The sequence below is a fragment of the Alexandromys fortis genome, unplaced genomic scaffold (assembly GCF_014885135.2).
Source record: "Alexandromys fortis isolate MF-2015 unplaced genomic scaffold, M_Fortis_MF-2015_v1.1 scaffold_414, whole genome shotgun sequence".
NCBI classification, from domain to species: Eukaryota; Metazoa; Chordata; class Mammalia; order Rodentia; family Cricetidae; genus Alexandromys; species Alexandromys fortis.
In genome coordinates, this window is record NW_026068287.1 from 71,507 (window position 1) to 87,691 (window position 16,185).

The window sequence follows — 16,185 nt, forward strand, 5'->3', positions numbered from 1 at the left end:
TGGGGGAACTTGGGGAAACAGGAAGATTGGGATAAAGGAAGGTTGGATAGGGGAGCAGGGAAGCACATATCTTAGTTAAGGGAGCCACCTTAGGGTTGGCAAGAGACTTGAACCTAGAGTGGCTCCCAGGAGCCCAAGGTGATGTCCCCAGTTAGTCCCTTGGGAAGCTGAGGATAGGGAACCTGAAATGACCCTATCCTATAGCAATACTGACAAATATCTTCCATATCACCATAGAACCTTCATCTGGTGATGGATGGAGATAGAGACAGAGACCCACACTTTGGTTTTGTTTTTTGACTTGCTTTGTACACCAGACTGGCCTTGAATTCAAGAGAACTGCTTGCCTCTACCTCCTGAGTGCTGGGGTTAAAGGAGTATGCCAGCACATCTAACTCTGAGGGGGGGGAGGGGGAGAGAGAGACAGAGAGAATGAGAATATATTTACCAGTGTCTATTTTGGAAGAGGTTTTTTTTCTCTTTTGGAGACGGTCTCTCTTTATGTAATTCTGACTGTATAGAACAGGCTGACCTCAGAGTTACAAAGACCCACCTGTCTGTCTTTCCCGAATTTGATACTAAAGGCTTGAGCCACCAGCTTGAAAAGCTTTAAACCTACAGGAGAGTTGTAAAACTAGCACTGTTCACTTAGATTCACCCATTAGCACCTGCTATTTTGTCTTAACATCTTTAATATATGCAATTTGATCATATACACACATACGTATGTTCTTCTATGGAACCATTAGAAAGTTCTAAATATTCATTGCACTCTCCATAAATCATCTACAGTTCAATATGTATTTCCAAAGAACATGTGGGTTCATCTATATGAACAGCAATGGTAACATCATACCCAGGAAAGTGCTTTCATTGTTGGTAGTAATATTACTTAATATATATTCCACATGCAAGATTTCTCTAGTTTCCCCCACTGAACTGCTTTTAACCTTCTAGAAACTTTCACAGCGGTGCATTATTAAAAGGCAAATACTTGTTGGTTATGACCTAAGATGAAAATGGATCAGTCAGCTTTCCACTTAACCCTCTGGGGAGGTAGCTGATACGAGGCACAGCCTTCCCCACCTCTTCCAAATCAGCTGCTGTCTTGCATTTTATTGTGATAGCTTTCTCTTTTGTTTATGAGACAGGCTCTTACTCTTTAACTCAGGTGGCCCCCAACTTCTGGTGGTCTTCCTACCTCTGCCGTGAGTCACCATATATGCATACATGGCGACCTTTCTTCATGGCTTCAGCACTTTAGTACTTAGCCTATCATTTTAGGGTTCTCTCTGTCTCTCTCTGTCTCTCTGTGTGTGTGTGTGCTCATGCGTGCGCCTGCCTGCCTGCCTGTATCTCTCCCCAAAGTGTTGCTATGTAACCCTCTCAGGCTAGAACTCACTCTCTAGACCAGATTGGCCTTGAACTCAAAAGATGTGCCTGCCTCTGCCTGCTGAGTGCTAGGATTAAAGGTGCGCACCACCAAGCCAAGTTTTTATGACTTCTAGCTAATCCAGAGGCTGCTTCCTTCCTATTTGATCATTTGAAAGCTCTGTGTAGGCATAGAAGTCTGGTTTGTTTATTTTTTTGTAAGGAGAGTCTTACTGTGTACTTCAGATTGACTTTGAAGGTAGGGTCCTACTTCATTCTTAGGAGTGCTGGGGTTCCAGCTGTGCATCAGCAAACATGGCTGCTGTCTTTTACTGACAGCTGGAAATTCTTTATACAGTTGACTTACTCATCTTCTCCAGAATTCTTACTTTAGAAACTTAATTAGAACATGAGTATTCTAAAACCTTTTCAGCATAGTGCCAACCTCATATCTTTTTTTTTTAAGATTTATTTTAGTGTTCTGTCTGCATGTATGCTTGCAGGCCAGAAGAGGGCGCCAGATAAAGATTTATTTTTTTATGTATAACGTGTTCTGTCTGCATGTGTGCCTGCAGGCCAGAAGAGGGCGCCAGATCTCATTACAGATATTTGTGAGCCAGCATGCAGATATCGGGGATTGAACTCAGGACCTCTGAGCCATCTCTCCAGCCCCCAAATAGCCCTTTTTTAAAGACACGACCTTCTTTTGTAATCTGGGCTAGGCTGGAACATGTGGCTGTCTTTGTGTTTGCTGGGAGGATTGCATGCACGCCTGCCATAGGCAGCTTCTCAGAGCTCAAGTTCTCTTACAGTTAGCTAAACACAACTGTCTCCGAGTAAATGGCAGATTTTTCTTTTTACTAGATTTTTAAAATCTGCAAAAAGTTACTTTCAAATGACTGCTAAAAGCCAAAAATAATTATTTAAAGGTCAGAAAAACACAGAAATACAAACTTTTCTCAACATGAGAACTGGGTAGAACCTCTCATGCTGAGCTTTTAATAGTTTTAGTCTGGCCTTTGCTGGCTCAACAGGAAAATGCAAGAGAAACAGTAGCCACCACCCTAAGTAAACATTGTGCACTCTCTTCCTGCATTCTAGATTTCTTAGCTCTTTAAACACAAGTTTAGTTGAGAGTAACTTAGGTGATCATCGAAGATTTGCCTTTGAGTATACAAGAGGAGGTCCATGAGGTTCAGTGATAATGGTGTGTCGGAGGCTGGAGGCTGTGAACCTCCAGTTGCAATGACCGCTTTTGGGCGGGGCTGATGTGCCACACTGACACTCCCAGTGCCAGCGGGATGAATGAAGAGGTTGGAGAGGCAGGAAAATGGAAGAGGAGCAAGGTGGTTTTTTGTTTGTTTTGTTTTGTTTCTAATTATTTTTTTGGGGGGTGGTTTCTTTTGGGGAGGATGATGCAGGGGTAATGGGTAGATATGAAGGGAGGTGAGCAGGATTTGGGTGCTTGGTGTGAAATTCCCAGAGAAGTCAATAAGAGTTATGTTATATATAAAAAATTTGCCTTTGAAATAATCCAGTCATATGCCATGTGATTCCACTTATGTGAGGTATATGGAGTTACTAAACACACAAAAGGAAAGATTGACTGGCGGTAGTTGCTAGTGGCTGGAGGAGGGAGGAATGGGAAGTTGCTAATTGATGGGTAGAAAGTTGTAGACAAGATGAATAAGTTCTGAAGGTCTGCTCTTCAACCTTATTTTAAAAAAGAGAAAAATTATTACCTAGTTTCTTTATTTATAATAGTCTTATATAAGAGAAATGACATACATCCAGAACAACTTTAGCTTTCTGGAAAATCTACCATTCTGCCCTTACCTTCTTTTTAATTTTCTAAGGTAGGAAGAGTAACACTCTCTGCTCTTACCAGCTTCGGAAGTTTACAGCACAACCTTGTCTCCGTTGTCCCTGAACCAATGAATGTACTCAGGCTGAAACATAATGTGGACTTACTATCTTTGCACAGTAGGTCAGAAGTCCAGTGCTAACCCAAGGTGTTAGGAGGGCCACATTCCTCTCCAGAGGTCCTAGAACAGAATTCCTGTGGACTTAGGTTGTTGACAGAATTTCGTTCCTTTCTGCTGTAAACCTAGGTCTGTTTTGCTGCCTGGCAACTGAGGCTGACCCAGTTTCTGGAGACTTTCCTTGACAGTCCCCTTCCTTTGCCTTCAAAACCAGCAGCATAGGTCTTCTTTTTCAAGGTGCTCTCTCTGACCCCCTTGTTTTGCTTCCGTCTTAGCCTCTATTAGCTCTTCAAGGTCAACTGGGCCCATTCGCATAAGCCAAGGTAATTCTGATGAGTGTGCCATCTGAAGGTGTCGCAGAAAGTAACAGGTCTCAGATACAGACATCTGTGGCATCACTATCCTGCCTATCATTTTCCAGTGAGCTGAAATTTTGCTGGGCTCTTTAACAGGTCATCTGTCCTCACCTATTTTATACTTTGCATTGTTTTCTTACATTTGCATACAAAATAATGGATTTCCTTTGGTATTTCCATACATACTTTGTTCTTATTGATCCTGCTTCCTCATGCCTCTTAGCCCCATGCCCTTTTAGTCTTTCTCTGTACAGTAACCCCTGTATTTAATATCAGACATGTTTAGTACCTCCCTGCTCTAAGGACCCCGTCTTCACCTCTCATGGCTTACTTTCTAGTTGCACATCTACACTCACACCCGTACCGACATGTATCTATGTGTATTTGTGTGTGTGTGTATGTGTGTGTGTGTGTGTGTACATATACAAATTAAAATCTAGGAGCCACATAGGAAGGAAAACATACAGTGTTTGTCTTTCCAAGTCTGGCTTACCTTGCTTAACGTAATAATCTTCACTTGTATCCATTTCATTTTTTTACAACTACGTTTTTTTTGCAAATATGACAAATTTTGTTATTTATAATCTATCTATTAAGGGATACATACCACATTTACTTTGTCCATTCATTTACCGATGGACATTTAGGATGGTTTCATTTATTAACTACTTTTTTATTAAAAAGAAGTGACCTATCATACAGTAGGTTATATCCATTGAGCCTAGCTCAGAGTGCTCTTTACTCAGGAGCCTGACAGGCACGTTTTTATTACCTTCATTTTACAAATAAGGAAATTGCATTTTTGAGGAGTTAAGCAATTGCTGAAAATAGTTCAGGACTCTAGAGAGTGTGTGTGTGCACGCACACACACTTGCAGGCATGTGTGTTTGTGTGTCTGTTTGCTGTGCACTCACACGTGGGAGTGGAGTCCAGAGGACAATGTCATCCTCAAGTGCTGTTCATCTGGGTTCTTTTGTTTTGAGAGTTGGTTTTTTTACTGACCTGGGATTTCCCTAGTCTAGGCTGACTGGCTTCTGAGCCCAAGGGATTCTCCTGTTGTCACCTTCCCACTTCCGAGATTACAAGAATGTGCCACCATACCTGCATTTTTTTTTCAATCATGGATTTTGGGAGTCAAAGTCACAAATTCCTGTCTAGTTCTAGGACTCACAGATTTTAGGAGGATGCAAAGCTTCTAATATTTGGCTGGCCGTATTAGTTACTTATTACTGAGATCGAGTACCTGATAAGGGGACCTTAAGAGAGGGAGAGCTTATTTGGGGTCTTGCTATGAAGGCACAGTCCTCATGGCTGGAAAGGCATGGTGATGGCATGGCTCTTGCCATGACTCTTATCTCCTCACATCTTAACAGAAGAGTGCAAGGAGTGTTGGCGCTCCACTCGCTTTCCTGTATTCTTAGTCTGCGACCAGAGACCATGACCGTGGGATGATGCCCCCACACTTGGGGAAGGCTTCCTGCCTCAGTTTAACCTCTCTGGCAACACTTTTACAGACACAACTCTGCGTCTGATTCCAAATGCAGTTAAAATGACAGTGAAGATTAACCACCACACTGACAATCTACCTCGACATAGCAGTGCATAATAATCAGAGACCAATGTGTTGATGTTTCGAGCTTTTCAGAAACCATTTCAGTTTCGCTAACATAAATTGTTATTTGTGCTCATAGACATGGTAGTAAAACATTGAAAAACAAATATGCATTACAATCACATAAGGAAAATATCTTTTTAAAGAAAACTTGTTCTGAAAATACAGTAGATTTTTTTTTGCTTATTCTTAAATCACAAACTGCTTTTTGAAGTGAGAATGTTTCCTTTGAGATCATGGTACTGTCTCGAGAGCTCTTAATTTGTAACGTGCTCATGGGTGGGTAGGTCCAGTATTTTTTTTAGTGAGATATTGGTTCTGATTTGTATTATTATAAGTGTTATATATCTGAACAAGGCCATGTTCCTAGCAACAGATTGTTTTTCTCAATCAGTAGAATGGAATGCTTTGCCTGCTTATTTTCTTCATCTGCATTATTTTTCAGAAGCTTGAAAATTTGGCACCTTATTTTTTGAGGTTGAGACATTGGTAGGTATGGATAGAATGTGTCTAAAGAGTATCATTAGAGGGGGCTGGAGAGATGGCTCAGTGGTTAAGAGCATTGCCTGCTCTTCCAAAGGTCCTGAGTTCAATTCCCGGCAACCACATGGTGGCTCACAACCATCTGTAATGGAGTTTGGTGCCCTCTTCTGGCCTGCAGACATACACACAGAATATTGTATCCATAATGAATAAATAAATATTTGAAAAAAAAGTATCATTAGATATACTTGGCAAGTAGTAAATAAATTTAATTAGGTGGGAAGCCACATTACTTTAGGGCAGCCCCAGTAGTTAGCCATGATTGTGTTACTTTCTTAACTTTCTTTTTATATCTTTGTCTTTGGATTTTTGAGACAGGGTTTCTCTGTGTAGCCCTGACTATCCTGGAACTCTCTCTGTAGACCAAGTTGGCCTCGGACTCACAGAGATCTGTCTGCTTCTGCCTCCCAAGCGCTGAAATTAAAGGTGTGGACCATCACCCCTGACTTATCTCTTATTTTTTAATGAATCGCTCCCCCCTTGAGACTCTGTGTGTAGACTAGACTGGCCGTAAGCTCCCAGTCTTCCTTCCTCTGCCTTCCGAGTGCTTAGATGATAGGTCTGCAGCGCTAGACCCCCAAGCTCTCTCCTATTCCATTTGTTCATGCAACAAATATTTGAATGCGGTGTGCGCACATATGGACACACACATGGGATGGAGGTGGGAAGTGACTGTGCAGGGAGGGCTTAGCACTAATAATAGGTCCTTTAGAGTTCCACCGGCCAGCTTCTGTATTTTGTGTTGAACCACCAGGCAGTGCATATGGTCTTGTTCCCCAGAACTCTTCTATAAAGTGCTATGGTGTTACCATGGTGCCCATGTTATCATCGAAACTTGGATGCTCCTGTGAATGAGAGAGGACAGTGTTCATTATGCTGGTATGATGGGCATAAAGCAACACATAGAGAACTGTTCTAAACCGCTCGAGCAGACTTTAGAATTGCCCAGAAGCTATGCTGTGCACTGACAGTCGGTCACATGCTCTTGCTTTCACACCCCCCCACCTTCACTTATTAGTGCTGATGAGAGAGAGGCCACCAGGGCCACCTGCACCAAGTCTAGTCTCCTGAAGCACAGCCTCACGGCCTGCCCAGCTGCAACCCAGAGTTGTTCAGACTGCCAGTTCATGAGTTTTGATCTTTGATATCCAAGCAGGTCTTACTAATAGGATTTGAGAATCTAAGCCTTAAAAAATACAGAAAAGGAAAGCCTGAACTTAAGCACATGAATTTTCCCCACTAGAACCTTTTCTACATGTCTTCCCATGGATATGACCTAATTAATTATGTGTTCCCCAAGGATAGTCAGGCAGAATGGTTGTGGCTCAATTTAAAGCTCTTTAAGAGTGTACGTTTATTGAATTGACCTTGCGGATAATGCAAGAAGCTCTCTTAACGTCTCTCAAGCCCTCTATGTCAGTGATAGTGGAATGTAGTAATAAATACAACTTTTAAGAAATAAATCTTTTGAATATTGATTTGATTTTGCTTTTATGGAATCAACTGTTTGGCTGGATCTATAGAATAAGAATTCCTCTTAAATATAGTGTTCACTGCTGTGGAAACTGTAATAACAGTTGTTCACAAATATCTGGGTTGATGAATCAATGTGAAGAAAGGAAATTAAAAAAAATAAAGGTCTGTGTAGGTGATTGTGTGGTGTGAGGGGATAAAGGTCTTAAAATGCCAAGCAAAATCAGCAAGTGATAGAATCATTCTGTATTAAACTTGACTTTTTACATTCAATGGGGAAAAAAAAAAAGAATTCCTATGGCCTTTTTTTCTATTCTCTGTACCTAAGCTACTTTTCCCAACAGGACACTGGAGGAAATGGACTAATGTCTCCAGTCTCCTGAGAAACAGGTCATCCTGTATTATATCCTCCTTTAACATATCTCATTGCAGTCCTAGTTGATCATTCGGAATCTCAAGCCCTTCTTTGACACCCCACCTCAGACCTTCAACAAAATGACTTGACCACCTTACAAGGAAATAATAATAATTCATGTTTATGTTCAGCCAAATACTGAAGACATCTTGACATTAAAGCTTTGCATTTTCTTTTACAAGCCAGGAAATGTGAAGAACTCACCTGGAAATAAATAGAAAACTCCATGTTCTGTCCATTTTAATCAGGTAAAGAATAAAACAAAGAAACAAAGACCTGGTTATTTTCAGCGTTGTTAGTGCTAGCTAAAATGATTTCTTGTTAATTAATTAATTATAGCACTTTCACCTTTATGTGGAAACATAAGGGTCATATTTTATTCTGTCTTTAACTTCTGGCTTTAAATGCCATGACTTATTTAATTATGTTTGTGTTTCTTTTTGAGAAGTGCCAGAATTTTTTTAGATAAACTAGAACCAGACAGAGGTTAGAAACCGAATGCAATTTCTTTTGGTCTTATATTCAACTCACTATTACTCATGTTTGTTTAATATTTACTTACTAAGCACCTGCTAAGTATAAAAGTATTAATTCTATTAGTATTTTGTGTATATGTTAAAATTATATAATAGATCTTGTCATTTCCTGATAATTAGCAAATTACAAGGAATTAAAATTTAACCTAGGTATTCAGCTGCATGAAATTAGCTTAGTTACGATAGATCTATAAAGAGGATATTATTGTTTCAGTTATACTTAATTGCATGGGAGCATGTACAATTTTTTGTGGTACTGGGGTTGAACCCAAGGTGTCACACATGCTGGGCAAGCACTCTCTCTCTACCCCTGAGCTATACCCATAGCCCTCACGTTCCCTTTTATTTTCTAGACACTTTTTCCATAAAGTTTCCTGGACTGGGCTTGAATTTATGATCTTTAAGTCTCAGCTTCCTGTGTAGCTAGGATGACAGACCCAGAGCTACAATTATTAATTAGAGAAGAAAGGTGGTATATTTTATTAGATCAGGAGGTATATAGAAAATTTAAATGTGCATTTTTATTTGAACTTTCTTTTTTTCATATTTCCTGCCATGAATATGAGTTTTCTTTTATGATCAGTTGTGTGTGTGACACTGAGATTGAACCCAAGGCTTCACACATGCCAGGCAAGCATTCTACCAGTGAGCCAAAAGTCAGCCCATCTTCAAAAGTTGTGTTATATTGTTGTTTATCACAGTTACTGTTTAAAATGCCCCAAACTCTGCATTTGAGGCTTTCCTTTCTCAACTATCTCCATGTTCTTAGAGAGCCAGAGCGTCATATCACTTGGAATTTGAGAGGTCATGCAGTGCAAACCCCAGCCCTGAGCAGAATCCTCTGTTGCTCTGCTCATCACCCCCTTTTACGCTTCCATTGGTAGGAAACACATCACAGGGCAGTTGTCTTTGGACACTCCTGACAGTTTAGGAAGCTGCTGCTTATCGTAAGTGAAAGATATTGTCTTGTGACTCCTGAACAGCAGTCCTGATCCTGGTTGACGTGTCACAGCAATCTAGTTCCCCTTTGACATTGATGCTAATGCAAAGTCAGTAGTTCTCTGCTGTTAGACAAACAATTTAATAACTACCCCGAGCTCTTGTTAAAGGGTAGAGGCCCAGGCTCCACCCCAGGATCAGCATTTCTGTGGATATGGCGGCAGAAGGGAGACTAGAGAGTGAGCTTCCAGAGGGCCAGACAAGTCCTTAGATACTTTATATAGAATGTGTTTGTATTTCTCTATAGGGATGCGATCTAACAAAGAAAAAGTTGGTAATAAGCCATTTCAGTGTTCAGAGGGTTCTAGACCAGGGTTCAACTTACCCTATATACAACCTTGATTTTTTTAGTCCTGAATTTTTAGAACTTTATTGGTGGTTTAGTTTTTAATTATAAGAGCAGTAGGGGGCTAGGTAGATGGCTTAGTCAGCCAAGTGCTTGCCATGTAAACATGATGACCTAAGATTGGATTCCCAGCACCCACATAAACAGCTAGGTATGGTGGCATGTTCCTGTGGTCCCAGCACTGGAGAGGTGGAGACAGATGGATTCCTGGAGCATGACGGCTGGAATCTAGCCGCTTCAGTGAGCTCCAGGTTCACTGAGAGAGTCTGTCTCAACAATAAGGTATACAGTGTTGAGAAAGATCCCCAATGTCGACCTCTGGCCACCAGGCACATGTGCGCCTGCATGCACATGCATACATACACACACACTATGCACACATAAAATAAAATGACAGTCTATGTTGGTTGTAGCTATTGTTTTGGAAGCTAGGGATGGAACCTGGGACTTTATACATGGTAGACAAGCACTCTATCTCTGAGTATACCCCAGCCCCAGATAAAAATTTTAAAAGCTTTCTGGTCATTATTCCTTTCCCAGAGATAGTTTCTGCTCATAATTTGGTACACTATAGACATTTAAGTATGCATGGGTTTAAATAGATAATACACATTTGTATGCTTTTGGTTTTTTTGACTGCAAGTACACAAAAAACTCCAAAAAGGTATGTATAATTTTATCATCATACCAAAAGAAACTAACAGTAATTCCTTAATACCCTCTAATATCTAGTTAGTGTATAGATTTTCCTGTTTGTGTCAGTAATAACTTTGGTGCTGTTATTTTGAGATACATCCTCATTACATCGTTCAGGACTTGTGATCCTTCCGCCTCAGCCTTCTGAGTGCTGGGGATACAGTCTTGTTCAGCCATACTAGCCTTTCATAATAATTTTTTAGTTGGTTTATCAGATATCATCTGTCCTTCACATTTTAGTGAATAAATCTCTTATTTGTCTTTTAAATGTAATAGTTTCTTGTTCCTCATTTATTCATTGAAAAACTTGGCTTTTTTGGTCTTAAATTTGCCACGTTCAAATGGTGGCTAAATATATCCATTTAGTGCCAACTCTCCTTTTCTCTTCATTTCCTTCTTTTCTTCTTTTCCCATGTAGCAACAGTTGGATCTGAAAGCTTGATCAGATTTAGGCTTCATTTTTTTTGTTACTATATCTCATAGATAGCACTATGCTTAGGTGTGTTTAATAAGGAATTTGCTTCTTCAACTGGGTTTATTGTGTATATTCTCCATTCGTATTTGTAGGCCTACTTTGCCCCTTCTTTATTTACGTAGTTCCTGGTCTATACTTTACCATAGCTTACTTAATCCTTGTTAATATAGGTTGCTTCCAGAATTTAACAAAACAGTAAATCAGTTATATTCTTAGGATGTCACTAAAAGGTGAATAAACTGAGAGAGACCAATTAGCTAGTTGTTTGCATGTTTAAGAAAATTTGATTTTACATTAAAAGCTCAAGTGAATAGTCAGTCATTGGCTTCTCAGATGTTGGGCTGTATGCTCAGTGCTAGAGTGCTTGCTTAGCGTGTGTCAGGCCCCAGGTTCAATCCCCAGCACATAAAAGATTTAGAAACTTCTAGAGCTGTGTAGGCTCATCATATATGAAGGAAAAGACAGTCTGGAGAAGATTAAGCTTGGCTTTGGTGTGCGTTTGTGTGTGTTTCATCCCTGGAAGGAAGGGTGTGAGAGAAAGGAAGGTATGAGGAGAGGCATTCAACTGTCTGAGGATGATGGGATTGCGCTCTCCTTCAGTGATACATGGAAGTATGTCCTGGTCCTCAGAGGGCAAGAGGTGCTGCCATTTAGGCATGTACTTGGCTTCATCCACATACCTCAGTATGCTCGGGTATTCAGCCAGTTGAAAGTCTGGATATAGTATGGATGGAGCACAGTCTGAGTTTTGGCTCACTCTTCTGCAAAATGAGACTAGGTACTGTGTTTTCTAGCTCATTCTTTTTATAGTGATAAAATAGAAATGTAAAAACTTATACTGTTTATTAATTTAAACCTAAATACATTTCAAAATGCATAATTTTAGCATCATTTTTGTTTTCCTGCATACAGTTAACTTATATTTTTCTTTCTTTTAGTTATAGGTAAACATTGGAAACTCCAGACGGTAAATCAGTATTTCTACAGACAAATGGCAGAGAGTCAGTATTGGATATAGTAAACTGGCTTTCTTCAGGAAAAACAACACTAAGCCTCTTTGCTATCTTGGGTGATGCCATATTACAGGCCAACTAATCAGCAGTCCTTCACATGGAAATAATGTACAAGCCTTAGAACTCCTCATTCTTCTATCACTATTTATGTACATAATTAAAATCCAGATTCAAACAGAGCTGGCCTGCTTTCTTTACTGATCTGAGTAACAGCTTAAGTGAGCATCTCCAGTGCTGTATCTGTGTGGTTTATGTGTACACATGGTTAGCGTGCGAGGCTCATTCCTCTGTGTGTGTCTCTGTGTGTATCTGTTTGTCTGCATGCACACACGTGCAGTGTATGGAGGATGTGTGTGAGCATAAGCTGTGTGCTCAAGGCACTGTTTTTACTCTTTTTTTTTTAAGGGTTGGCTTTTATTTGCCTCACTTTGAGATTTTGGTTTTTGCTTATTTTTGAGATTTATTTTAATTACACCATTTCCTGCTTCCCTTTGTTCCCTTCAAACATTCACATACACCCCTCCATTATATTTTTACATCCTTGGCGTCTTTTGCCATCAATTATTATTGCATGCATATATATGTGTACACACACATACATACATATTTACACACATACGTACACATTCCTAACTATAACCTCTTCAGTCCATATAATGTTACTTGTATTATGTTTTCAGGGCTGACTGGCACTGGATAACCAACTAGTGTGCTCTTCCCTGACAATATTTGCTCTTTAGGGCCGCACCAGTTGGCAGTCAGCACATTGGACCCTACAGCCCAGAAATGAGGAGGAGAACATAGAGGCGATGCTTCAGAAATCAACAGAAGGAACCAGATTCCTAACTGCGTGGTTTGAATGAGAGTGGCCCCCATAGACTCATATGTTTAAATGCTTGGTCCACAGCCAATGGGACTGTTTGGGGAACATTAGGAGGTGTGGCTTTTGTTGGAGGAGGTGTTTCACTAAGGGTGGGCTTTGCAGTTTCAAAAGCCTATGCCAGGTCCAGTCTTGTTCACCCTCTCTGTCTGTGGATCAGGATGTAAAGCTCTCAAGCGCTGCTCCAGAGCCATGCCTGTCTGCTTCCTGCCCGGATGATCATGGACTAACCCTCTGAAACTGTAAGCAAGCCCCCAGTTTAATGCTTTCTTTTGAAGGGGTTGCCTTGGTTGTGGTATCTCTTTACAGCAATACAACAGTAACTCAGACACTGACACATTCCGAAACGAGTAACAATGACCCTCGTTGTCTTGGTTGCCTCCTAGTTTGTGTAGGTCTTCAGTTCTTGAATGCCTGGGAGAAATGCAGGATGAAGTAGCACATGCTCTTAGCTGCTGGGGCGATGAAGATACTGCTGTGTACTGGCTCCCTGTCTGTGGCTTCCTCTCTCATGGTTCCTCAGCTCACAGCTCATGGAACTCTGAATTACCAAGGTGAGGGGGACCAACAGGAGCCTCTTTTGACTGGTCAGCCAGCCCAGAAAGTTAGCATGTGTACAGCATGTGAAAATGAATGTAGAATTTCCAAATTTCATTAAGATTTGGAAACTAATCCTTTTGTATCCCTGTGCTGTCAGTTTAGTTGACCTTCCGGATTTGATAGCAACTGGAAAGACAGTAAACACACAAATAGGTGTGTACTTATTAAATTAATATTGGATACTTTTAATAGGGCCAAGTGGCAGGAATAGTGCTCGTATTGATACCTGATTAATGAGCTGAAACAAATTTGATGCTATAAGAATTCTCCTGGCCACCCAGAAGCCTTTTTGTTTTCTTTTATGTCGAAGTACTTTTGTTTTACTGGACCAGTACTCTGTGTGTATTTAAGCTTCGTCAGAATTACAGCTATGTTCTTGTTATTTTAGGCTTTCTTCATTTGGATCATCTTTGTCACCTCTGCAGGGTAGAGAGTCCACAAGTTTCTTCACTGAGATTACTTGATTTACACCTCCACTCGCTCTGGAGATTATTAATCAATAGTACTCGACTGTCTTCTAACTGAAAGGTATTGGCTTCCCACTGCTGTCTTCTTAGTCATGATTGAAAGCTATGCTAAGACTTACTTCTCTGTGGGGGGATAGGATTGAGTCTCACAGAGCTGTTCCATGTTTGGTGCCACACAGAAGTTACTGCTCAACCATGATACATCAGTTGCCTTTGGACTATTTTTTGATCATGGCTAGTGGACCAAAAGATCTTGTTTTCATTTTGTGCTGTTTTCTTCCTATATTTAACACATTTTTCATTGGATCCTGAACTGTTGGCAATATAAAATATATTGATTTGAAGGATTTGGGTTGTGGCTAATGCTAGATTGCATGCTTAGCATGCATGAAACCCTAGACTCAGTCCCTGGCACGACAAACAAAACCAAAACCCGTATTTGAATACATTGTATTTCTCTTTCCACTTATTTCCTTGGCATATTCTTCACGTTAGCACATGTGTGTTGTTTTTTCAGTCCCATGTCATAAATTCTTTTTACTTTTCATGTGTGTGCATATGTGTATAGTGTATGTGCATGCTACTGTGGCACTGGGGATTGAATCCAGAGCCTTTTCATGTGTGTTTTGATAGGTGTCCAAGTATAGTAACATATCACTATATGCACTTTTTACACAGATGCCAAGTGCCAAGAGCAAACATATGCTGGTGCATATGTGTGTACTGACATGTGGTTCTGAGGGAGGTCACATGTCAGAACATATATATATATATATATATATTCACATGTGTGCATTTTGAGTAGACACATATCTTGTAAATGTGTTTATATGCATGCTACTCTAAGCATGGTCACATACCATCATGTATGAGCATTTTGATGTCTGTGGAAGTTCTGATCCTGATCACATTGGCACATATGTGCATGCTGACACACATTTTAACATGTATACAAAGTTCTGAGAGTGAGCACATGCTGGCTCATATGCACATATTGACAGGTATGTAACTCCCAAAAGGCATCACACGGTGCTTATGTGCATGTTTCCACATGTGCAGTTCTGAGTGTGGTCACATGTCTGCAAATCTGTGTATTTACAAGCATTAAGTTCTCAGATGAATCACATGCATGTGCTTACATTCACTTGTGGGCAGTTCCCAGTGTGTTACATATCAGCACATATTTGCATGCTCACATACATGCAAGTTACAAGTGTGGTCACATGTTGGTACATAATCATGTGTTCACATGTGCATTTGCTGAACATGATCATGCCAGCACATGCATATACTTTTCCTAGCATAGTCATGTTTGTGATATATGTTTGTTTACCTGTGTACAATTCCATATGTGGTCATATGTCAATATTTATGTACATGTTCACGTTCATGTAGTTCTCAAATATATTAGTGTGTATACACATGTTCACTTGTGTGCAGTTGGGTTTTTTTTTTTTTGGTTTTGTTTGTTTGAGACAGGGTTTCTCTGCGTAGTTCTGGCTGTCCTGGAGCTTGCTCTGTAGCCCATGCTGGCTTAGAACTTAGATATCTGCCTACTTCTGCCTCCTGAGTGCTGGGAATAAAAGTGTGTGCCACCATGCCCAGCGTGTTGTGTGCAGTTCTGGATGGTGGGAATATGTTGGGTCATATTGTGAGTGTTCACATGCAGGCAGTCCTAGGTGTTACTTATTACATGTTAACACATACGTGCTATTCACCCCTATACACTTTGTGAGTACAGTAAGATGCCAGTGCATGATTGTGTCCACACAAGTGCAGTTCCCAAGCATGGCCACATGGTGGTGTATGTGCGTGGTTACACACTGGCAGTTCCTGAGCAAGGTCGTATGTTGGCACATGGTGTATTCACATGCATGAAAATCCCAAGTCCTGGCATATGTTGGTACATATGCATGTGGTCACTTGTGTAGTTCTGAGCATGAGTGGTCATATGCTAGTGCGTATGTGCGTGTTCACATGTGTCACATGTGTACTGTTCCTGATCATTGGAATAGGTTGGTGCATATGCAAATGTTCACATATGTGGAGTCCCCTGTGGTTGCATGTGGGTGCATATGTAGTGTTCATATGTGTACAATTCCCAAGTGCAGTCACATATTGGTGTACATGTGTATGCTCATCTACATGCAGTCCTATACAAGGCCGTGTCAGTGAATGTATATAGTGTTCACATATGTGTATTTCCTGACCATGTTTATTTATTCTTTCTTTCTTTCTTTCTTTCTTTCTTTCTTTCTTTCTTTCTTTCTTTCTTTCTTTCTTTCTTCCTTTCTTTCTTAAAGATTTCTGTCTCTTCCCCCCAGCCGCCTCCCCTTTCCCTCCCCCTCCCGCAATTAAGTCCCCCTCCCTCGTCAGCCCAAAGAGCAATCAGGGTTCCCTGCCCTGTGGGAAGTCCAAGGA

General features: G+C 40.6%; 1 protein-coding gene across 5 annotated transcripts in view; it reads left to right on the forward strand.

The window, feature by feature from the left end:
- Apoo (apolipoprotein O) overlaps positions 1-11,996 on the forward strand; it is a 50,642-nt gene extending 38,646 nt beyond the window's left edge. For all 5 annotated transcript variants that reach the window (XM_050132256.1, XM_050132260.1, XM_050132257.1 and 2 more), the window contains 2 exons: positions 7,935-8,000; positions 11,743-11,996. In XM_050132256.1, the coding sequence (XP_049988213.1) occupies positions 7,935-7,970 (36 nt within the window). In that variant the 3' untranslated portion in view covers positions 7,971-8,000; positions 11,743-11,996. The remainder of the gene's footprint in view (positions 1-7,934; positions 8,001-11,742) is intronic.
- The last annotated feature ends 4,189 nt before the right edge of the window (positions 11,997-16,185 follow it).